Below are 23,672 nucleotides of genomic sequence, written 5' to 3' on the forward strand. Positions count from 1 at the left end.
GAAACGACAGACAGACATAGATACGGGAAACGACAGACAGACATAGATACGGGAAACGACAGACAGACATAGATACGGGAAACGACAGACAGACATAGATACGGGAAACGACAGACAGACATAGATACGGGAAACGACAGACAGACAGACAGATAGATAGATAGACAGACAGACAGACAGACAGATATGGGAAACGACAGACAGACAGACAGACAGACATAGATACGGGAAACGATAGATAGATAGATAGATAGATAGATAGATAGATAGATAGATAGATAGATAGATAGATAGATAGATAGACAGACATACATATGAGAAATAGACAGACAGAGAGAGAGACAGACAACTGGGGATACAAGACAGATAGACAGACAGACAGAGATATGGGCAACTGAGACAGACAGACAGACAGACAGACAGATAGACAGATAGATAGATAGATAGATAGATAGATAGATAGATAGATAGATAGATAGATAGATATGGGCAACAGACAAACATATGTGTTTAAGTCTAGGCTGAAAACATATCTGTTTAGTCAAGCCTTGTGTTAATGGTGTAAAGGAGTAGATCTGGAGGGTCCTCAGACAGAGTGTTTTGGTAAACTGGGATGTATGGATGCTGTCACTCCCCACTCGCTTGCTCACTCGAGTTTGTTGATGGTGTAGTGGCTGCTGCTTTATGTCCCGAGGCTCCCTCATGCCTGTGTTACCTTCTGGCTCTCCCCTTTTAGTTATGCTGTTATTGTTAGTTTTGCCAGAGTCCCTGCCTGTACTCAGTGCAATATGTATACTGTTCCTACTTATCAGGTGACATTGGGCATACCTAACAACCTGTGTTTTCTCTCTCTCTCGCTCTCTTCGCCCCCCCCCCCAAAAAAAAAATCTGTCCCTCAGTCCTGGGATCGAAATGCTGACCTCTTCTGCTCCTTGGACCTGTCTGATCCATCCTGATGCCCTGTGTCTGGTTGGAACCTCATCGCATCGCTCCTGTGGAGGACTGCCCCATGTGGACAGTTGAAAGTCACACCTGGAGGACACTCCGGACACTTACAGTAATGCTTTTATGGCTGAGGACTACAGTTGTCATGAACAGTTTTGCACTCAAGTTTCCACCAATGAAGAGTTTATAACATCGACGAAACTGACTTCATGTTAAAACTGTTAATGTTATAGTCATGTTGTCTGTTGTTGCCCAAATGAGGATGGGTTCCCTTTTGAGTCTGGTTCCTCTCAAGGTTTCTTCCTCATGTTGTCTGAGGGAGATTTTCCTTGTCACCGTCGCCACAGGCTTGCTCATTGGGGATAGATTAGGGATAAAATTAGCTCATGTTTGAAGTCGTTCAAATTCTGTAAAGCTGCTTTACGACAATGTTTATTGTTAAAAGAGCTATAACAAATAAACTTGACTTGATATGGGAAACAACAGACTAGACAGATGGATAAGGGAAACTACAGACAGACAAAACAGATACAACAGACAAATGAATATGGGAAACAACAGACAGACATATAGATATGAGAAATGACAGACAGACAGACAGACAGACCGACCGACCAATAAATAGATATGGGAAATGACAGGCAAACAGGTAGGCAGACAGACTAGACAGACAGACAGACATGGGAAACAGACAGTGGTGGGTTTCCCAAAAGCCTCTTAACACCAAGAGTGTTTGTGGCAGTGGGGCCTAGCATCAGTTTGTGAATAGAGGGCAGGGCCAGGGAAGGTGAGTGGCAAAGTCAATGCACCTGTTGTTAACTGATGGTGTGTGTGTGTTTCAGTGACGGTGGAGGTTAGAAAAAGAGGGAGAGCGCGAAGAGAGGCGAGCTCTCCTGATCAGAACACGTGCATGTTCTCAATCTCTTTGTTCTTTAGCTCCTTGGTAAGCACTCGCTGCATGGGCTTTCCACATGCCAGAGACTGCAACGCTCATACCAGCTCCTGCTCTGAGATATTGGTCTCCTGCTGGATCTCCTCAAAAGTGCATTTTTGTCTGGTGTTGAAGAGCATGAGGATAGTCGTCTGGAAGGTGGATACCTGCATTATGTGCTTCCTTGTGTTGGAACCCATTACCTGTACACATCCTATGCCCAAATCTAACCCATCCTCCTTTTTTACAGGCCCATAGAAGGTGGCACTGAGGTCTTCTGAGCCCATGTGGTGTTGCAATGTGAGCTGCTGGCCACTGTGCTTGGCTAAGTAAAACCTTCTAAAGACCTCAAAGGCATGCTGTGGGGAGTGAGGGATGTTACATTTGGGCGTAACTGACTGTGTAGGCCAGTAACCTGTAGTCAGGACTCTGACTGTGAGATCAACTCCACCTAAAGATAACCCAGTGGACTGCAGCGATTGCGGCCTGTCCGAGGCCCAAGACCAAAAAGGGGGTGAGACAGTTCCTGGGCCTGGCTGGCTACTATCCTAGGTTCATACCTAATTATTTGGACGTCACCAGCTCGCTGACTGATCTCACTAAAAAGGAAGCATCAGATCCGGTCCAGTGGACAGAGCAGTGCCAACAGGTTTTCACCAAGGTAAAAGCTACACTGAGTAGGGGGCCACTTTTACACTCCCCGGACTTCCCTCCCTTTTATTTTGCAGACGGACACATTGGACAGAGGGCTGGAGGCCGTTTTGTTCCAGGAGGTGGAGGGTGAGGAACACCCCGTGCTGTACATCAGCCGCAAGCTCTCGATGCGGGAAAGGATGTACAGCACCATGGAAAAGGAGTGCCGGGCCATCAAGTGGATGGTCCTCACCCTCCGATACTACCTGCTGGTGCACCCTTTCACCCTCTGTTCGGACCATGCGCCCCTCCAGTGGCTCCACCGCATGAAGGATGCCAATGCGCAGATCACCCGTTGGTATCTCGCCCTCCAGCTGATTAAATTTGAGATGGTCCACAGGCTGGGGGCGCAGATGGTGGTGGCAGAGTTCCTGTCCTATTGGGGAGTCTGCCGCAGGCCGGACGGCTCCCAGGCCTGAGTTTGGCGGTGAGGGTATGTGGCATCGGGGGCGTGGCCTAGCATCAATTTGTGAATGGGGGGTGGGGCCAGGGAAGGTGAGTGGCAAAGTCAATGCACCTGTGGTCAATTGATGGTTTGTGTGTTTGTTGCAGTGACGGTGGAGGTTAGAAAAGGAGGGAGAGAGAGCGAAGAGAGGAGAGCTCTCCCGACCAGAAGACGTGCGTGTGTGTGAGCAGTGAGTGAGTGAATGAATGAAGCTGAAAAGCAACGAAAACAATGAAAAAAAAAAAGTATGTGAGAATATCAGCTCCCGCCTGCCGTGCTTCTGTACTCCACCCACATCGGGGACATTTTACAGCATCTTAACTTGGAGAGAGAGCCTTCATTGTGTTGCTCATTCTACCCTTTAACAATGGTCTTTGTGCTGCAATGCTTTTGGGAAACTCAGGCCAGATAGATAGATGGATGTGGGAAACGACAGACCAGTGGCGTGTAAAAATAATGAGAAAATGTAGAAGATGTGAGCAGAAGCCCTGCACTGCCAGAGGGCCACTTTCTGTCCACTTTCACTGATTAATTCTGATTAAAAGGAGCTCTTGAACGAGGCCGATAAAAAACACTTCACTTGCCTCCTGAAGCAAAACAGTGCAGGATGAGTCACTGTGCTCGCATTAGAATAACATTAGCACGGCCTCCACAGCAACAGATGGAGCTGAGCTTTGGACAGTCTGTTAGCAAAAACGCCACAGAAACCAGCAAAAAGGCAACCTTACATACTTTTTATTTCAACAAATCTAAATAAAAAAAGTTCTAAAAAGAATAAACATTCCTCCCCCCCCCCCTTTTTTTTTCTTTTAAATGGACTGAACTCCTCCATTGGGGGTTTTCAATAGTTTTGTATAGACTATAATATACATCTACATCAGTGGTGGCTGGTAGTCTTTCAAACAGGGGAGGCTGGTTGGTTATGATAGTTCCAGATTTTAAAAGAAAAAAGAAAAAAACACATCAGTTTTGCCCATACTCTTGCCTCTGATCTGGCTGCTTGTTGGCAGGGTCACAAACTGTGAAATAACAGGTTCTTTTGGCCCATTAGCCTACTGTCCAATATACATGATGGTGGTGTTGGGTGGGTATATTTTAACATTTTATATTTTAAAATTGTGGCATGTTGTTTAAAAATTGATCATTATTGAAAGCAGCTCTTTGTCAGGAACCTCAGCAGTAACAGCAGAGTGTTCTGGAATAGGCACAAGCACTGACCTTGGGGAGCCAAACATAGAGCTGGGTGCCACACATTTCATTCAATGACACTTTCCCTATATTTTACTTATTTTGACTGAGAAATGTTTCATTGACAATTTTGATAACCCTTCACTTTTAATCCAGGTCTGTAGTGTGAAATGTTCTCGGCTGTGTTTTTGTTTAAAAATGTTTTCCAAATTGTAGCTGTGTTTAATTCATATCCAGAAAAATATATATTCCAATATAATATACTCAGCATAAACATTTTAAATAGATTCTATATTTTTGGTCCATCCATGACATATTACTAAAGTAGCCTATTTACTGTTGTTGATGTGGGTCACTTGCTGTTAGCCAATTCACTTCCTCGTACCAGGAGAGCTGAAAGGAACGAGTATTATTCCCGACCTTTTTCACCAAGTCAATTTGAGGCGTTGGTCTACCCTGCTCTTTAATTTTAATTTTTTCCTCGAAAGGAAGACTGGCAAATGGCTTCACCAAAATTAAAATCAACAATGCTCGGCATCCGTGCGCAGCTTTCTTGCTAGCTGACTAGCCCCCTCAAGTTCAAGTTCAGTCACTCAAATAAACAAAATTTCTGGAACCAAGATAGCAAACTTGACAACACTATATTTACACTTTATTTACAATGAAAATATATACAAACTAAAAAAGCTGGTAGAAACCATATGTAATGAATGCAATCGAAATGTAAGCTGATCTCTTACAGTACACCACAGCACTTGTGAATCCGCATGGGACTGAACTGAAATTCACCGCTGCCTGTCTATATTTGAAACGAGCTGTCAATCAAAGAAAATATCCGGCGGCTTTCACCAATCACCAGTCTCCTCGCGGAAACTGCCATGTCCCTCCCACTGTGAGGCTCAGAGTCCGGTGGGCGGGCGTTTTCGCAGTATTTGTCCAATAACCGTCTTGCATTTTGATATTGAAAAGCGCATAGCTCCCAAATGCCATTGAAGTCCACTGAGGCTGGGAGTCCGTGGGACTCCGTGGGTGGGCGTTTTCGCAGTATTTGTCCAATAACAGTCTTGTATTTTGATATTGAAAAGCGCATAGCTCCCAAATGCCATTGAAGTCCACTGAGGCTGTGAGTCCGGTGGGCGGGCGTTTTCGCAGTATTTGTCCAATAACTGTCTTGCATTTTGATATTGAAAAGCGCATAGCTCCCAAATGCCATTGAAGTGCACTGAGGCTGGGCTGCATCGCGCTGTCACGAGGGGGAAAAACTCACGCACACATTAGGTGAACTGGGGAAAGTTATAATGGAATGATTTCGCACTGTAGTTGGGTTGAGCACATATATTTCTACGATTCTGGATCTGAAATAGCAATGTTATAAGGTCGGCTATAACATAAGCCTAGCGCAATTCATCCTACACGATGTTCGTCATTTTTAGAGGAGGCTGAGCCTCCCTCGTCTTAGAGCAATCGCCCATGATCTACATCAACAGAAAGAAAATGGATTTAAACTTTAATATGGACTCTGAGGTCGCAAGCGTTAGAACCCAATAAATAAGATTCATTGTGATTATGATGTTTGCTTTAAAGGTATGGTAGGAGATTTTTTAAGAAGTATGTGTGTTATATTTCTTGAAATTCTCTTTACATCCTGATAGCAAAGAATAACGCTCATGCTCAGACAAAAAAAAAAAAAATCTGTGGTAGCCGCAAGGCTGTAAACATCCTGTCTAATCATTTCATTCAGTCTGAATCAAATGATTGGACGGCCGACCTATCTGGCAACCTGCGTGCACTCTGGCACTCTTCCACAAGGCCAGGCAGATATACTGCTAAATAGTGTTGTAGTCAAGACCACTTAAACCGAGACCAAGTCATGACCAAGACCAGAGTGTATCAAGACCAAGACTTTGAGGGATTGAGATCAAGTCAAGACCAAGACCAAGGAAGGATGAGATGGAGTCGACCAGGACCAGGAGGATGGGGAGGGGTGGCAGCTATTAAGAACGATTTCAATTTAGCAATGAGTCATGTTATTGGTCGCATTAGGAACAGGAAGTTTTACATCCAATCACAGTAACGATGTTAACAAATAAATCAAACAAAACACACAGGCAATTTACTGAAATCCCAACAGTTGTGGTCTTGACCAGTCTTGAAATAAAATCCAGAGTCCTCTATGTCCAAGACAAAGTAAAAATGCAGTCGATTCCAAGACCTTCAAAAAGTGGCCTTTGGACTGATCTCGAGTACTAAAACACTATTGCTAAAGCTAGCCATACAAGAATGGCAGAGAAAGGGCAGCCAAAGTTTCCCAGTTACACCTGACATTACATGTACAACAACAAAGCAAGAAACAAAAGCTTGAAGTACAACCCCGATTCCAAAAAAGTCGGGACAAAGTACGAATTGTACTGTAAATAAAAACGGAATGGAATGATGTGGAAGTTTCAAAATTCCAGATTTTATTCAGAATAGAACATAGATGACATATCAAATGTTTAAACTGAGAAAATGTATCATTTAAAGAGAAAAATTAGGTGATTTTAAATTTCATGACAACACCACATCTCAAAAAAGTTGGGACAAGGCCATGTTTCCCACTGTGAGACATCCCCTTTTCTCTTTACAACAGTCTGTAAACGTCTGGGGACTGAGGAGACAAGTTGCTCAAGTTTAGGGATAGGAATGTTAACCCATTCTTGTCTAATGTAGGATTCTAGTTGCTCAACTGTCTTAGGTCTTTTGTCATATCTTCCGTTTTATGATGCGCCAAATGTTTTCTATGGGTGAAAGATCTGGACTGCAGGCTGGCCAGTTCAGTACCCGGACCCTTCTTCTACGCAGCCATGATGCTGTAATTGATGCAGTATGTGGTTTGGCATTGTCATGTTGGAAAATGCAAGGTCTTCCCTGAAAGGCACGTCGTCTGGATGGGAGCATATGTTGCTCTAGAACCTGGATATACCTTTCAGCATTGATGGTGTCTTTCCAAATGTGTAAGCTGCCCATGCCACACGCACTAATGCAACCCCATACCATCAGAGATGCAGGCTTCTGAACAGAGCGCTGATGATAACTTGGGTCGTCCTTCTCCTCTTTAGTCCGAATGACACGGCGTCCCTGATTTCCATAAAGAACTTCAAATTTTGAGTCGTCTGACCACAGAACAGTTTTCCACTTTGCCACAGTCCATTTTAAATGAGCCTTGGCCCAGAGAAAACGTCTGCGCTTCTGGATCACATTTAGATACGGCTTCTTCTTTGAACTATAGAGTTTTAGCTGGCAACGGCGGATGACACGGTGAATTGTGTTCAAAGATAATGTTCTCTGGAAATATTCCTGAGCCCATTTTGTGATTTCCAATACAGAAGCATGCCTGTATGTGATGCGGTGCCGTCTAAAGGCCAATTTATGCTGACAACCCAGTCCTCGCAGATAGCGTCGCAGACAGTGTCTGCGTAGCCCCCCCACTTTCGCAGACGCTCTGCGCGCACCTCCCAAAAATTGTGACCACCACAGAAGCCTCGCAGACAGCGTCGCTGACAAGAGGGCTCTGATTGGTCCACTCTACATCCGCTGTACACGCACTTCCGCTTCCCTACTTTCCCGGTTTGGTTTGTTTTCACGACCGCCATTTTTAAAAACACGAGCGAAGATGGAGCAGCATGAAGAGCGGTTGATTGAGGAAGTACATACATCTATACGACTCCAGTTCTAGTCATTATAAAAAAAAAAGTTCTAGTCATTATAAGTAACCGGAGGATAAACACTCCATTAACCACACCCACCAACTACTCCTAGCGACTTCGCGCCCCCTTGCGTTGTGCCAGTGAATAACATCGCGCACGCCTATTATCCCCGCTCAACGATAAATTACAACTGTCTGCGAAAAGCTATCTGCAAAAGCCTTGTCGCACGAGCATGCAGAGGCCTTAAGGGCCCGAAGATCACGGGCACCCAGTATGGTTTTCTGGCCTTGACCCTTACGCACAGAGATTCTTCCAGATTCTCTGAATCTTATGATATTATGCACTGTGGATGATGATATGTTCAAACTCTTTGCAATTTTACACTGTCGAACTCCTTTCTGATATTGCTCCACTATTTGTCGGCACAGAATTAGGGGGATTGGTGATCCTCTTCCCATCTTTACTTCTGAGAGCCGCTGCCACTCCAAGATGCTCTTTTTATCTCCAGTCATGTTAATGACTTATTGCCAATTGACCTAATGAGCTGCAATTTGGTCCTCCAGCTGTTCCTTTTTTGTACCTTTAACATTTCCAGCCTCTTATTGCCCCATCCCAACTTTTTTGAGATGTGTTGCTGTCATGAAATTTCAAAATATCTCACTTTCGACATTTGATATGTTGTCTATGTTCTATTGTGAATACAATATCAGTTTCTGAGATTTGTAAATTATTGCATTCCATTTTTATTCACAATTTGTACTTTGTCCCAACTTTTTTGGAATCGGGGTTGTAGAAAGGACTACAACAAAAAAGGGAGTTCGATACATTCTGCCTTCATGTCCTGTCTGAATTACAATCAATACAAGTTGCCGATTTGGAAGTTGCACATGAACATCCCGTCAACTTGTAATTTCGAATGGGAACTTCAATACCAGAGTTCCTGAGCTGGGATGACCTTTCAACATGGCGGCAGAGAAGAAAGAGGACAGTTTCAATAGCATGTCAAAGTCCTTCCTGCGCCAGAACCTGGCCTTCCTAGGGAGTCTCCCATCCCAGTACTAACCAGGCCCTTAGGCGCATTGGGTGGGCTAGTCCTCTGGTAACCGCGAGAGTTTGACTCTCCACTCACATCTGTATTGCAGTGTGCCTTGCCAGACAGCAGTAGGTACCATTTTTATGATGGTCTTTGGTATGACCCGACCACGAGTAGAACTCACAATCTCCAGGTTGAAAGGCAGACACACTAACCACTAGGCCAGCTCGTGATTTCAATAGTACGTAATTGTTTATTTTTAGCTATCCAACTATCGTTAGCTGGTGATTGTCTATCTAATCAAATCTGTACTTGATAACAGACAATGCTATTTAGCGTGCGTGTTATGGAATCAAAATAGATTTCCCCAAGAAACAAGTGAGAAGGAATTTTGCGTCCGTTATATATTTCGCTTCGATAACAAAGCACTTGAACTTGATGTACCTGTAACTCCGACTTCATAAGTGGGAAGTAGGACCTTCTGACTAGCATGTAACGCCAGCAAAAGCAAGACATCAAACTAGAACAAACATCAATTTGGCTTTTCAACAATGGCAACAACTGAGGAGAGTTTTCTGGGTTTCGTTTGGCTTTTGGGAGGAATTTTGTTATTCTTTATTTGTCCTCCAGAAGGCAGTGTGCGTTCATCTCTTTTGGAGGAGTGGCTTTTGTAGGATTTTTCGGGATGCTTTGAAAATCTAGTAAACTCTTACTTGTTTCTCAAAAAAAAAAAATACATCACTTATTCTTCCTTTAACAGGTCAAAATGAACACCAAAAAAAAATAGTTTTGTTTAAAGAAAAGTGGTCCAGTGGAATTATGTTCGGTTTTAGGTTTATAACTCCTTTATTTTGTCTCTTAAAAGGTTTTAAAAAGTAATATAATTGTTTTAAATGATGCACCTAAATGCATCCGACAAGTTTGAACGAGGTTTCACCTTTAAATTAAACTTTCTCAAGGACAAAGCATCAAAGATGGATGCAGTGGGAACAGCAAGAGACGACCATGGCTGTGTTCCAATACTGCATTTAGCATCCATTTCCCCTCATCAGAATCCACATTATCTTTACAGGCATGAACATGAAGAGAAAACCCATGAAATAATGTTGTTAGCATGCTGGATCCATTCATTTCATTTCATTAGATTAGATTAGATTGCCCAAAGAGCTGCCAAACAAATCAGATACACAATATATGAGCAAAAGTTTATGGGCACCTGATTATCTCACCTGCGATATCCCATTCCATTCCTGATATAATGACCTCCACTCTTCTGGGAAGGCTTTCCGCTAGATTTTGGGGCGTGGCTGTTGGGATTTTTGTTCATTCAACCAAAAGTGCATTGGTGAGATCAGGTACTGATGTTGGATTCAGTTGGTGTTCCAGTTCATCCCAAAGGTGTTCAGTGAGGTTGAGGTCAGGGATCTGTGTAGGACACTTGAGTTCTTTCACTCCAACTTTCTTCAAATCATGTCTTCTTCATGGAGCTTGCTTTGTGCACAGGGGCATTGTCGTGTTTAATAGATTTTGGTCTCTTAATTTAGAAAGGAAGTTATAAAGCTACAGTATACAAAGACATTCTATACAATTTTGTGTTTCAGACTTTGTGGCAACAGGTTGATTAAGAACCATATATGGGTGTGATGGTCAGGTGTCCATATACTTTTAGCCATATATAGTTATGCGTATACTGTTTGAGTTAGTTATGATATAAATAGGTGAACAAGTGAAAACAAGCAAAGGAACAAGTCGTAATGATGGGTTAATACTGATATGATTTAATATTGAGCTAGTTAAACTAGCTGGACTGTGAGTTGGCCTAGTGGTTAGCGTGTCCGCCTCTCAACCGGGAGATCACGAGTTCTACTCGCAGTCGGGTCATACCAAAGACCATCATAAAAACGGTACCTACTACTGTCTGGCAAGGCACGCTGCAATACAGATACGAGTAGGGAAGTCAAGCTCTCGTGGTTACCAGAGGACCAGCCCCCCCCACTGTAACCCAAGCTGTATAAGCAAGAGGCTGAAGGCTATAGAAACAGAGATTGGCGTTGCACCCATACACCTAAAGAGTTGGTTAGTACTGGGACAGGAGACTGCCTGGGAAGACCAGAGAAAATTTGATTTGGTTTGGAGTGACATGACAAGCTGAGTCTCAGTCTGGACGGCATATCCTCTGACCCTACACTGGTTGTTCGTAATCTTGGAGTCACTGTCGAGCCTCATCTTCAAATGACCGAACACATCATGCACTGAGAAACCTACGCAAGATTAGGAAATACCTTGATCAGGATGACTGTGAAAGCCTCGTACATGCTTTCATCACATCAAAACTTGATTCTTGCAACAGCCTACTATTCGGACTCCCATCTTCTGAAATCGACAAATTCCAGTGTGTGCAAAATCCTCCCACAACTATGGTGGTTAGAGCGAAGAACGACGATCACATTTCTCCCATCTTAAAACGTTTACACTGTTACCTGTCAGAGCAAGAACTGATTTCAAGATCCTTCTCTTAGCATACAAATGTCTCAACGATCAAGCATCAGAATACATTAAAGAACTCTTGACAAGACACAAGTCTCAATGTAACTTAAGATCATCTAACCAAAGTCTGCTCACAGGACCATCGTCAAACTCGGAGAGCTACGGCGATGGAGCATTTATGGTTCGTGCCCCAAGACTTTGGAACTCAATTCTGCGGAGAGTTTAAACAAATTTAAATCTCTGCTCAAAACATTTCATTTTGTAAAATATGGTTAATTTGAATTTCTTTTCTTTTCTAAGTTTGTAAGAGTGCTGAGACTCGGTGTGGTGTTCCTAAAGCCATTTTATTATTATTATTATTATTATTATTAACTACTTCAAAAATACACCCTCCATCAGGCTTGTAGTACTCGAGTCTAACCCGTGCCCTAATTTTAAGGACTCGTGACTTGACTTGGACTCGTGCATTTGCTGCATTTGAACTCGTAAACTGGAGACGAGAACTCAGATTTTTGCTTTATTTTTTTCTAACACGCCATAATAATTTGGCACAAGATATTTATATCTAGGCGGCACGGTGGTGTAGTGGTTAGCGCTGTCGCCTCACAGCAAGAAGGTCCTGGGTTCGAGCCCCAGGGCCAGTGAGGGCCTTTCTGTGTGGAGTTTGCATGTTCTCCCCGTGTCCGCGTGGGTTTCCTCCGGGTGCTCTGGTTTCCCCCACAGTCCAAAGACATGCAGGTTAGGTTAACTGGTGACTCTAAATTGACCGTAGGTGTGAGTGTGAATGGTTGTCTGTGTCTATGTGTCAGCCCTGTGATGACCTGGCGACTTGTCCAGGGTGTACCCCGCCTTTCGCCCGTAGTCAGCTGGGATAGGCTCCAGCTTGCCTGCGACCCTGTAGAAGGATAAAGCGGCTTGAGATAATGAGATGAGATGAGATATTTATATCTACATTCATTTTTATACTAATTTTGTGCAAGAGAATGCACGTTCACCTGTTCATACACCATGTTCAGGAACAAACTAACGTTAACGGCGCTAAAATGCCTGGAGAGAAGCCCCTAGGATCATCCGCTTTGCGTATACAGATTTCTCGTGCGGTGGGAAAAAAATGCACTGCTATGTGTTCCATATGTAGTAGAACTATCGAGGAGACGACGGGGACGACCTCGAACTTCAATTGTCATTTGGCAAGACTCCACCCAGAGAAGGAAGTGACATGCTGTATTCATTGCTCTGTTGATAGCGGGGCTTGCTTGCTGAGCGATTAACTAGCTAGCGTTAACCCTCTGTCATGTTATTTGCCCTGTTGATAGTGGGCGGGGCTTGCTGAGCGATGAACAAGCTTTTTATCTGTAGCTTATTAACTAAAATGGGGCAGTCAAGCAGTAATGTTAGTCCAACACAGTAGCAGAGACGCTTTCACATAAAGGCAGCAACAGCCACCATCACATGATGCGGTTGGAGTCTTGTTCTCAGACATGACTTGAAATTTTCTTTAAAGGTGCCCTTCCACCAAAAACGTTTAATACTGGCTCTTTTTGAAATACTATAGTTCACTCCGAGTTGCATATGCATGCGAAAATGGAATTCTACTCCCATTCCCTGTATTAGCTTATGAAAGAAAATAGTCAGAAAAACAAGCGGATCAGAAAAAGCCATACGAAGTTACGTCACTTCGAAAATTAGTATTCATGGCCTCGCCCACCTTGGCTTGCGACCTCCCATGGGAAGAAAGCGTGAGAGACGTAATTCGCCCCGAGGCGCGGCACGGTGCTCCGCATCAGTTTCGTTTCTAACGGCGGCTCCAGCCCGACTTTGCACGCTCGTGACTCGGGCAGGGAAGGTCCCAGCCTCCCCAGACTTGGCAGCCAGTGGCTTCTGCCCTCTCCTGAACGAAAGAGTGCTCCCAGGGCAGGCTAGCTCTACGCCACGGGACGTAATTCGCCCCGAGGCGCGGCGCGGTGCTCCACATCAGTTTCGCTTCAATGGCGGCTCCAGCCTGACTTTGCACGCTCGTAACTCGGGCAGGGGAGGTCCCAGCCTCCCCAGACTTGGCAGCCAGCGGCCTCTGCCCTCTCCCGAACGAAAGCGTGCTCCCTGGGCAGGCTAGCTCCGCGCCTCAGGATGTAATTCACCTAACCCTAGGTCCCAGCCTCCCCAGAGTTGGCAGCCAGCGACCCCTGCCCTCTCCCGAATGAACCAGCACTGCCAGGGCCCGTCAGCTCCCAGCCAGGGGACATTATTTCCCCCACACCCCCCGAGGCGAGCTCCGCTCCGTGCCTCGTGCCTTGATGAGAGCCGCTGCTGCAGGAAGTATTCAAATAAATAAATAAATGAATGAATCCCTCCCAGTCATGCACGCGTGCGCACACACAAGCATTCTGGTTGGGGAGAGAGCTCCCTTCCTCTGCTCTCCCTCTCCTCTTATAGGGCGCGGTCACTGGGGAAGACACACAAACACGCGTTAATTCCCGTCAGGTGCAGTGATTCTGCCACTTACCTTCCCTGACTCCGCCCTCCATTCACAGACCGACGCTCGGCCACGCCCCTGCTGCCACATCTACATTGTTATTGGTCAAACTTCAACGTCGAGACCTTAATAGCCAATCGAAACAGTTTTTACAAAGACACCCACGTCCGCTTGTTCTGACCCACTGGAGGTAGCATCACAGTACTGTTAGCCAATCAGAGGTAACACGTTTACATGTCATGAATATTGAGTAAGAGCTGAAATCCTGTCGTTCTCCCGCCACCCACTCCTCCACCAAACTAGAACAGCCTGAAACAGGAGAACCACAGCATTTTTTTCACCAAAACCGGCTCACAGGGCATTCATTCATACTAGAGACCACCGCACAATTAATGAAGAAACGATGCAAGGGGACCTTTAATGACTCAGACTTGAACACTGGGGACACTAGGTTTAGTTTAGGACACTAGGTTTTATCTCGAAATAGGTATAATAGTCTTATATTTGTTTAAAAGCAATCTAATGAAGACAAGTAGGTGATTTTCCCCCCACTGTGTTTTCCTGAGCTGTGGACCCTGGAGCTGTGAAGTGGAAACAATACACACTCCATCACCATGATGCCCTCTTCCTGAACAATGAGGTCTTTGTGAGCACTTTTTGAAGGAGCTGAATGAGACAATATCTGTCTCCGAGTACCTCCTTTTATTTAGATGCTGAGCAAATGAAAACGTTCTGTCTGGAGATTTTATCTATGAAATCTCCTCGAATCAGTGTGCGCAACATATTAGTTCAAACGAAATATTCAGAAATCTCTGTACGCTCTTAAACATTGCTGGGCTGTGTATAAATGTTGTTTTTTTCAAAATACAGCCCTGTGCAAAAGTCTTAGGCACATGGAAAGAAATGCTGTGGACCAAAAATGGCTTAAAAAAATAATGAAATTAAATGTTTCAACATTAAAAAAATATTATAAATAGTAGTTTCTGGTACAGCGAGAGCAGTTTTATAAGGAAATAAGCTGTAGGTTTTACTGAGCATCTTCTAGAATCAGCCACGGCTCTTCTGGACACTTTGTCACATTTGCTTCATAATTTTGCACCAAAACCCAGTAGCCTTTATTATGGTTTCTTTTTTCATCCTAAAAGTGCTCTCTTCTAATGTAATATGCTGCTCAGATACAAATATTGTTTTTTTTTTCCTGTAACGTTTAATTTTGTGCTGGAAAACGAGCAAACGTTTGGACTCTAAAATGTTTTTGTACTGACTCGATAATGTAGAAGTCATAAAACAGAAATCTATAAAAGTTTGTATGAAAAAAATAGGGTGCTAAGACTTTTGCAATCAGTTTGCTTTGTAAAAATATGTCATAGGTATGTTCGAGCTGATTGACTTGTTGCTGAATGATTTTTTTTAAGCTTCAGAGGCTCAAATAATACGTGTGTGTGTGTGTGTGTGTGTGTGTGTGTGTGTGTGTGTGTGTGTGTGTGTGTGAGAGAGAGACCTGGATAAGTTTATATAAAGAACAATTTTATCTGACAGATTGACAGACAGCAAGGAGGATGCAGTAGAGCTGTATAGTGATTGATAGTTGACAGATACACACACAAAATGTCCTAATAAAAAAATCGAAATTGACAGACAAGTCTTGCTGTTGTGTCGAGGTATAGAATAGCTTTAGACATTTATTATACTAGTGCATCTCAAAAAATTAGAATACCATGAAAAAGTTTATTTTTTCATAATTTAATTCAAAAAAGGTAAAAACTTTCATATATTCTATATTCATTACATGTAAAGTGAAATATTTAAAGCCTTTTTTGTTTTAATTTTGATGATTATGGCTTATAGCTCATGAAAATCAGAAATCCAGTATCTCAAATTATTAGAATATTCCCTAAGATCAATCAAAAAAGGATTTACAATACAGAAATGTCCAACTTCTGAAAAGTATATTCATTTATACACTCAATACTTGGTTGGGGCTCCTTTACCATGAATTACTACAGTGGGGCAAAAAAGTATTTAGTCAGCCACCAATTGTGCAAGTTCTCCCACTTAAAAAGATGAGAGAGGCCTGTAATTTTCATCATAGGTACACTTCAACTATGAGAGACAGAACGGGGGGAAAGAATCCAGGAAATCACATTGTAGGATTTTTAATGAATTAATTGGTAAATTGCTCAGTAAAATAAGTATTTGGTCACCTACAAACAAGCAAGATTTCTGGCTCTCACAGACCTGTAACAACTTCTTTAAGAGGCTCCTCTGTCCTCCACTCGTTACCTGTATTAATGGCACCTGTTTGAACTCGTTATCAGTATAAAAGACACCTGTCCACAACCTCAAACATTCACACTCCAAACTCCACTATGGCCAAGACCAAAGAGCTGTCAAAGGACACCAGAAACAAAATTGTAGACCTGCACCAGGCTGGGAAGACTGAATCTGCAATAGGTAAGCAGCTTGGTGTGAAGAAATCAACTGTGGGAGCAATTATTAGAAAATGGAAGACATACAAGACCACTGATAATCTCCCTCGATCTGGGGCTCCATGCAAGATCTCACCCCGTGGGGTCAAAATGATCACAAGAACGGTGAGCAAAAATCCCAGAACCACACGGGGGGACCTAGTGAATGACCTGCAGAGAGCTGGGACCAAAGTAGCAAAGGCTACCATCAGTAACACACTATGCCGCCAGGGACTCAAATCCTGCAGTGCCAGACGTGTCCCCCTGCTTAAGCCAGTACAGGCCCGTCTGAAGTTTGCTAGAGAGCATTTGGATGATCCAGAAGAGGATTGGGAGAATGTCATATGGTCAGATGAAACCTAAATAGAACTTTTTGGTAAAAACTCAACTTGTCGTGTTTGGAGGAGAAAGAATGCTGAGTTGCATCCAAAGAACACCATACCTACTGTGAAGCATGGGGGTGGAAACATCATGCTTTGGGGCTGTTTTTCTGCAAAGGGACCAGGACGACTGATCTGTGTAAAGGAAAGAATGAATGGGGCCATGTATCGTGAGATTTTGAGTGAAAACCTCCTTCCATCAGCAAGGGCATTGAAGATGAAACATGGCTGGGCCTTTCAGCATGACAATGATCCCAAACACACCGCCCGGGCAACGAAGGAGTGGCTTCGTAAGAAGCATTTCAAGGTCCTGGAGTGGCCTAGCCAGTCTCCAGATCTCAACCCCATAGAAAATCTTTGGAGGGAGTTGAAAGTCCGTGTTGCCCAGCGACAGCCCCAAAACATCACTGCTCTAGAGGAGATCTGCATGGAGGAATGGGCCAAAATACCAGCAACAGTGTGTGAAAACCTTGTGAAGACTTACAGAAAATGTTTGACCTCTGTCATTGCCAACAAAGGGTATAATAACAAAGTACTGAGATGAACTTTTGTTATTGACCAAATACTTATTTTCCACCATAATTTGCAAATAAATTCTTTAAAAATCAGACAATGTGATTTTCTGGATTTTTTTTTTCATTTTGTCTCTCATAGTTGAAGTGTACCTATGATGAAAATTACAGGCCTCGCTCATCTTTTTAAGTGGGAGAACTTGCACAATTGGTGACTGACTAAATACTTTTTTGCCCCACTGTATATCAATGCGGTGTGGCATGGAGGTGATCAGTCTGTGGTACTGCTGAGGTGTTATTGAAGCCCAGATTGCTTTGATAGCGGCCTTCAGCGTATCTGTATTTTTGGGTCGGGTGTTTCTCATCTTCCTCTTGACAATACCCCATAGATTCTCTATGGGGTTCAGGTCAGGCAAGTTGGCTGGCCAATCAAACACAGTAATATCATGGTCAGCAAATCATTTGGTAGTAGTTTTGGCACTGTGGGTAGGTGCTAAGTCCTGCTGGAAAAGGAAATCAGCATCTCCAAAAAGCTCGTCAGCAGATGGAAGCATGAAGTGCTCTAAAATCTCCTGGTAGATGGCTGTGTTGACTTTGGACTTGATAAAATACAGTGGAGCAACACCAGCAGATGACATGGCACCCCAAATCATCACAGACTGTGGAAACTTCACACTGGGCTTCAAACACCTTGGATTCTGTGCCTCTCCACTCTTCCTCCAGACTCTAGAACCGTGATTTCCAAATTAAATGCAAAATGTACTTTCATCTGAAAAGAGGACTTTGGACCACTGAGCAACAGTCCATTTCTTTCTCTCCTTAGCCCAGATAAGACACTTCTGACATTGTCTCTGGCTCAGGAGTAGCTTAATATTAGGAATGCGAAAGTTGTGTCCCCTTTCTTGAAGATGTCTGTTCGTGATGGGTCTTGATACACTGACACCAGCCTCAGTCCACTCCTTGTGAAGCTCCCCCAAGTTCTTGAATCAACTTTTCTCGACAGTCCTCTCAAGACTGCGGCCATCCCTGTTGCTTGTGCACCTTTTCCAGCCACCCTTTTCAGCAATGACCTTTTGTGGCTTACTGTACCCTCCTTGTGGAGGGCATCAGTGATCATCTTCTGGACAACAGTCAAGTCAGCAGTCTTCCTCATGATTGTGGTTGTGTGTACTGAACTAGACCGAGAGATGCACTGTGTTCATACTGTTTTACTCAAACTCGAAATTAAATATTCTAATATTCTGAGATGGGTTTTTTTGTGTGTTTTTGTACTGTATGCCATACTGATTAAAATTAAAAAAGAAAAATGCTTGAAACATTTTAGTTTATGTGTAATGAGTCGATAATATATAACATTTTCAGTTTCTTAAATAACTGATGGAAAATATTGAACTTTTTCACAATATTCTAATTTTTTGAGATGCACTAGTATTCTTCCTTGGACATTTCGGTGATGTAATTTTCAAACTTCTTTGAGCTTTTGAACTGGTCTAAAAAAAAAAAAAGTCACAAATTTTAATGCTTAAAGACGAAGAATGTAAACAAACCGGCGAAATGACAGGAGCAATTTGTGAAAAATGCTATTATGGTGATAATTCTTGAAAAAGAAAAAAAAAGGATACCTTCTTACTGTCAAATACTTTCATTCCATATTTTGTTGCTTTTTTTTGTATTTTAAGGGTTTTGTTTTTGAGTAGAGTTTTTATTTCATCCTCAGTTGGTTCAGTAACATGCGCCACCATTTTGTTTTTCTCTACTCATGGTATATGAGCTGATATCCTAGTAGTAGAGTAGCCAATCAGAGCGTGCAATTGCTCATACCCAGTGAATGTGGATAGAATAAATAAGTATATATACATACTGTATGTAAATATCATGTTAAATGCATGTTCACACACTCGCTCATTCTTTTTTGTGTGCCTGACCTTGAGTGTGTCAGTAAATCAGATCAGCAGGCTTGGGAAGATGACTAAAAGGGAAGTATTTTCTATCCGTCCTGCAACATTTCATTTTCTGTTTCATAAAAACAAGCAGAAGGAATCCGTCTTCTTATATTCGGATCAAAAAGGGATAATTGAAAGACTTGGTACTTCAGTATTGATCTATTCATCCATCCATCCCCAATACCCAGATAAGAAAAGATTCAGAAAGCTGATCCTCTCCTCCCTCGAGTTCTTCAACCGTCCATCATGACCCTATATATAGTCTCCATCCAGAGTCAATATGTCTGCGGATAATGGGATAAATATAGCCGCTCCGGTAACATCTCAGCAATGTATACACCAGTATCCCAGTGTTCATAATCCGCAGCAAGTGTAAGAAGATATTTCATTGCTCTGTGTGTGTAACAGATGGAACAAGTCCGAAATAGACCAAAATAAATTCCGAGCATGTGTCACGCAACGCAAATAGAAGTGAACCTGATAGGCATGTGTGAATGATATCTCCATAACAATGATTACATTACAGGCATTTAGCAGACGCACTTATCCAGAGCAACGTACAACATACCCAGAGCAGTTGGGGGTTAGGTGCCTTGGGGTTAAGTACCCAGAGCCTGAGGAGAGGTTGGGGTTTAAGGTGCCTCAGGGTTAAGTACCCAGATCCTGAGGAGCTGTTGGGGGTTAGGTGCCTCGGGGTTATGCACCCAGAGCCTGAGGAGCTGTTGGGGGTTAAGGTGCCTTGGGCTTAAGTACCCAGAGAGCTTGAGGAGCAGTTGGGGGTTAAGGTGCCTTGGGGTTAAGTGACCAGAGCCTGAGGAGCTGTTGGGGGTTAGGTGCCTCAGGGTTAAGTGAGCCTGAGGAGCTGGTGGGGGTTAGGCACCTCGGGGTTAAGTGCCCAGAGCCTGAGGAGCTGTTGGGGGTTAGGTGCCTCGGGGTTAGGTGCCCAGAGCCCGAGGAGCGGTTGGGGGTTAGGTGTCTTGCTCAAGGGCACTTCAGCCATTCCTGCTGGTCCAGGGAATCAAACCAGCAACCTTTTGGTCCCAAAGCTTCTTCTCTAGCCATTAGGGCCACGGCTTCCCCATGGATTAAAAAGAAACTGAAAGGAAAGTCAGTGTGTGTGAAGATACCCAATGAATTCATAAAGGAAGTTTGTTCTGATCCCCTACACACACACATACAGTATTGGTCACAGATTAATAAATATTGGAAAAAAAAACCTCGGGCTTCCACATGATACAATAAAACCCCAATTCAATTCATATATTCAATGGCCACTGAATCTGCTATGATTCCATTTTGCAGCCTCTGAACAACGCATGATAAAATTTGTTCACAAGCTGAGGTCCATGAACGTTAATTTGGCATCATGATGAGAAACGACATCCATCATTATTTTAAGACATGAAGTGACTTAACTCATAAAAATAAAGAAAAAACATTGAATTAGATAGAAGGTGTGTCCAAACTTTTAACTGGTACTGTATATACAGTATAACAGGCATTGATACGCTGGTATACAGTCATGGGACAGGCACAAATGTGTAAATGAACAAGACCGTCAGTGATGGCGTACCTCACTCCGGCCCTGTCTCGTTCAGGAGGAACAAATCTCAAATGGGCCACCCTGCACGATAAATGTTGCAAGTTATATATAGAAACTATATCCACCATAGGAATACCGACCTATTTGCCAGAAAGAATACAAAACAGCGAGGAATTGACCGAGACAAAGCAAATTTTGTTGAACTGTTCATTCATTAAGGCTTAATTAGTCCATAACTTCATTAATAATTGTAATGAAGCAAATCTGCACAGAAGTTCTATGCACCCTAGGTACCCCTACCTTCATGCCAGAAGGAATCAAAATCGGTGAAGAATTGAGGGAGAAGAAGCGATGTGTGTGGAAACTGCTCGTTAGGGATTGATTAATTACTCCATATCTTCATTATTAATTGCAATTATGCAAATTTGGGTTGAAGCTATATGCACCCCAGGCAGACCTACCTTTCTGCCAAAAAAAAAATAATCAGTGAAGAAGCGATTTTCATGAAATGTGGACGACGCCAGACAATACATGATGGCATAAACGTATCACCTGTCGGCCGGATGAGCTATTAAGCGTGTCTCTAACATTTCTCCAAAGCGACTTACATTTGAGACATGATACGACTGAGCATTTGAAGGTTAAGGGCCTGACTCAAGGGCTCAACGTAGTACTGGGATTTGAACTCATGACCTCCCAAATCAGCAACCAAACGACTTAACCACTGAGGTCGCACTCCATCAGTCCAAATGTAACACGTATTCAACACTAGCAAAAGAAAAAAATATAATACAATAAAGCCTTGAAAACAACATGGCTGTGAAAGACCTCCAATCTCAACCATGTCGAAGCTACAGTGTTTTGCAAAAGTATTCATCCCCCTTGGTGTTTGTCCTGTTTTGTTGCATTACAAGCCAGAATTAAAATGGATTTTTGGAGGGTTAGCACCATTTGATTTACACAACATGCCTACAGCTTTAAAGGTAAAAATTGTTTTATTGTGACAAACAATAAGATGAAAAAACAGAAATCTGGTGTGTGCAAAAGGTATTCACCCCCCTTTTGTATGAAACCCCGAAATAAGAGCTGGTCCAACCAATTCACATCATTAGTTGGTCAAGATCCACCTGTGTGCAATCAAAGTGTCACATGATGTCTGTATAAATCAACCTCTTCTGGAAGTGAAGCATGGTGGTGGCAGCATCATGCTGTGGGGATGTTTTTCATCTGCAAGGACAGGAAAGCTGGTCAGGACTGAAGGAAAGATGGATGGCACTAAATACAGGGCAATTCTGGAGGAAAACCTGTTCGAGTCAGCCAGAGGTTTGAGACTGGGATGAAGGTTCACGGTTTAGCAGGACAACGACCCTAAATATACTGCTAAAGCTACACTGGAGTGGTTTAAAGGGAAAACATTTAAAATGTCTTGGAATGGCCTAATCAAAGCTCAGACTTCAATCCAATTGAGAATCTGTGGCATAACTTGAAGATTGCTGTACACCAACGCAACCCATCTAACTTGAAGGAGTTGGAGCAGTTTTGCCTTGAGGAATGGGCAACAATCCCAGTGACCAGATGTGCTAAGCTAATAGAGACATACCCCAAGAGACTTGCAGCTGTAATTGCAGCAGAAGTATTGACTTTTTTTTTGGGGGGGGATACCTATGCACACTCCAGATTTCTGTTTTTTCATCTTTAATTATCGTTTGTGTCACAATAAAACAACAAATGTGCACCTTTAAAGCTGTAGGCATGTTGTGTAAATCAAATGGTGCTAACCCTCCAAAAATCCATTTTAATTCCAGCTTGCAATGCAACAAAACAGGACAAACACCAAGGGGGATGAATACTTTTGCAAGACACTATGAGCTGGACATGTACCGTACCCCCTAGGGCTCATTATTGGACCTCAATGTAACCATGTGTACCTTTTCACAGCCAAAAAGGAGACATACATGTTCCCAACCAGTATTTAAAGGGTACAAATAAAGTACCTTAAAGGGTACTGCCCCAGCGACAAGCCGTTGTACCCCTCAAGGTACAATAATGTATTTTATTTTCTGAGACTCTACAGTATATAAACCTTCTTTTGCTGTTTGTCTCACTATTTTCTGTCTTTCTTGCTACAGGCTGACTCTTAGATCCTTTTGTCTGGTTGCAAATTTTGCTCGTTCACAGATTTCCAAGTGTACTTGAAAAACAGAAGCAAAATGAGATATTTCATAATTCCTTCCTTTGGCCCAAATACAATCAGCCAAGGTTTGGGGTTTTTTTGGTGATTTTTTTTTGTTTGTTTATAAAACTGAAGGTATTAAGATTAACGTCTGTAAAAAGTCATGGAAATCTCTTACATATCCCCATTAGCTGTTTCAGCTCCAGCGCACAAACCAATAAACTGATTTGCCGCTAATCTTTTAAAGCTTAACGTTATTTTAGTCATGGGAGATCAATCCGGATTTACACTGAATCATTGCCTTTGTCTAAATAATTAAAGCCTCTTGACATGTTTGGAGGGACATTTTCCCGGAAGCCTCCATTTAGCTGCTGGACTCGGAGCCACGTTGCCAGATTGCTGTCAGTCTGGTGTTCTGATGTAACTTTTAATACCAAAATTGCCCTTGTTTGGTCAATGCTGTGCTATTCCAACAGCTTTTTTTTAAATAATTAGTTATGATTTATATTTTCTTAGTATGTACTCTGGAAAAGCTTTTTTTTTTAATGCACCTAGAAATGTATAGAGGTTAAAACAAGTGACAGAAGAAATGCAACAATTCCAATAATACAGTTAATTAAAGTGCCAGTTGAAAGTGGGAATGTTTCAGCATATGACGTGTATCTGGGGTAACTTTCATTTAGTACCGAAGGACATGTGACACGGCAATGATGATGCAATTCCACCTGTGAGCCTGGCAACCGTTTTGGAAAGATTTTTTTTTTTAAATTAC

General features: G+C 42.8%; 1 protein-coding gene across 2 annotated transcripts in view; it reads right to left on the bottom strand.

The window, feature by feature from the left end:
- The window catches only part of phyhipla (phytanoyl-CoA 2-hydroxylase interacting protein-like a), a 98,899-nt gene that overhangs the window by 66,535 nt on the left and 8,692 nt on the right, over positions 1–23,672 (bottom strand). Inside the window, exon 2 of one of the 2 annotated variants that reach the window (XM_060933405.1) lies at positions 22,855–22,871. The exons of the other annotated variant lie outside the window; for it this stretch is intronic. Within the exon in view, the coding sequence (XP_060789388.1) occupies positions 22,855–22,871 (17 nt within the window). The remainder of the gene's footprint in view (positions 1–22,854; positions 22,872–23,672) is intronic. 2 annotated transcript variants of the gene reach the window in all.

Source organism: Neoarius graeffei, chromosome 11 (genome assembly GCF_027579695.1).
Source record: "Neoarius graeffei isolate fNeoGra1 chromosome 11, fNeoGra1.pri, whole genome shotgun sequence".
Classification (NCBI taxonomy): domain Eukaryota; kingdom Metazoa; phylum Chordata; class Actinopteri; order Siluriformes; family Ariidae; genus Neoarius; species Neoarius graeffei.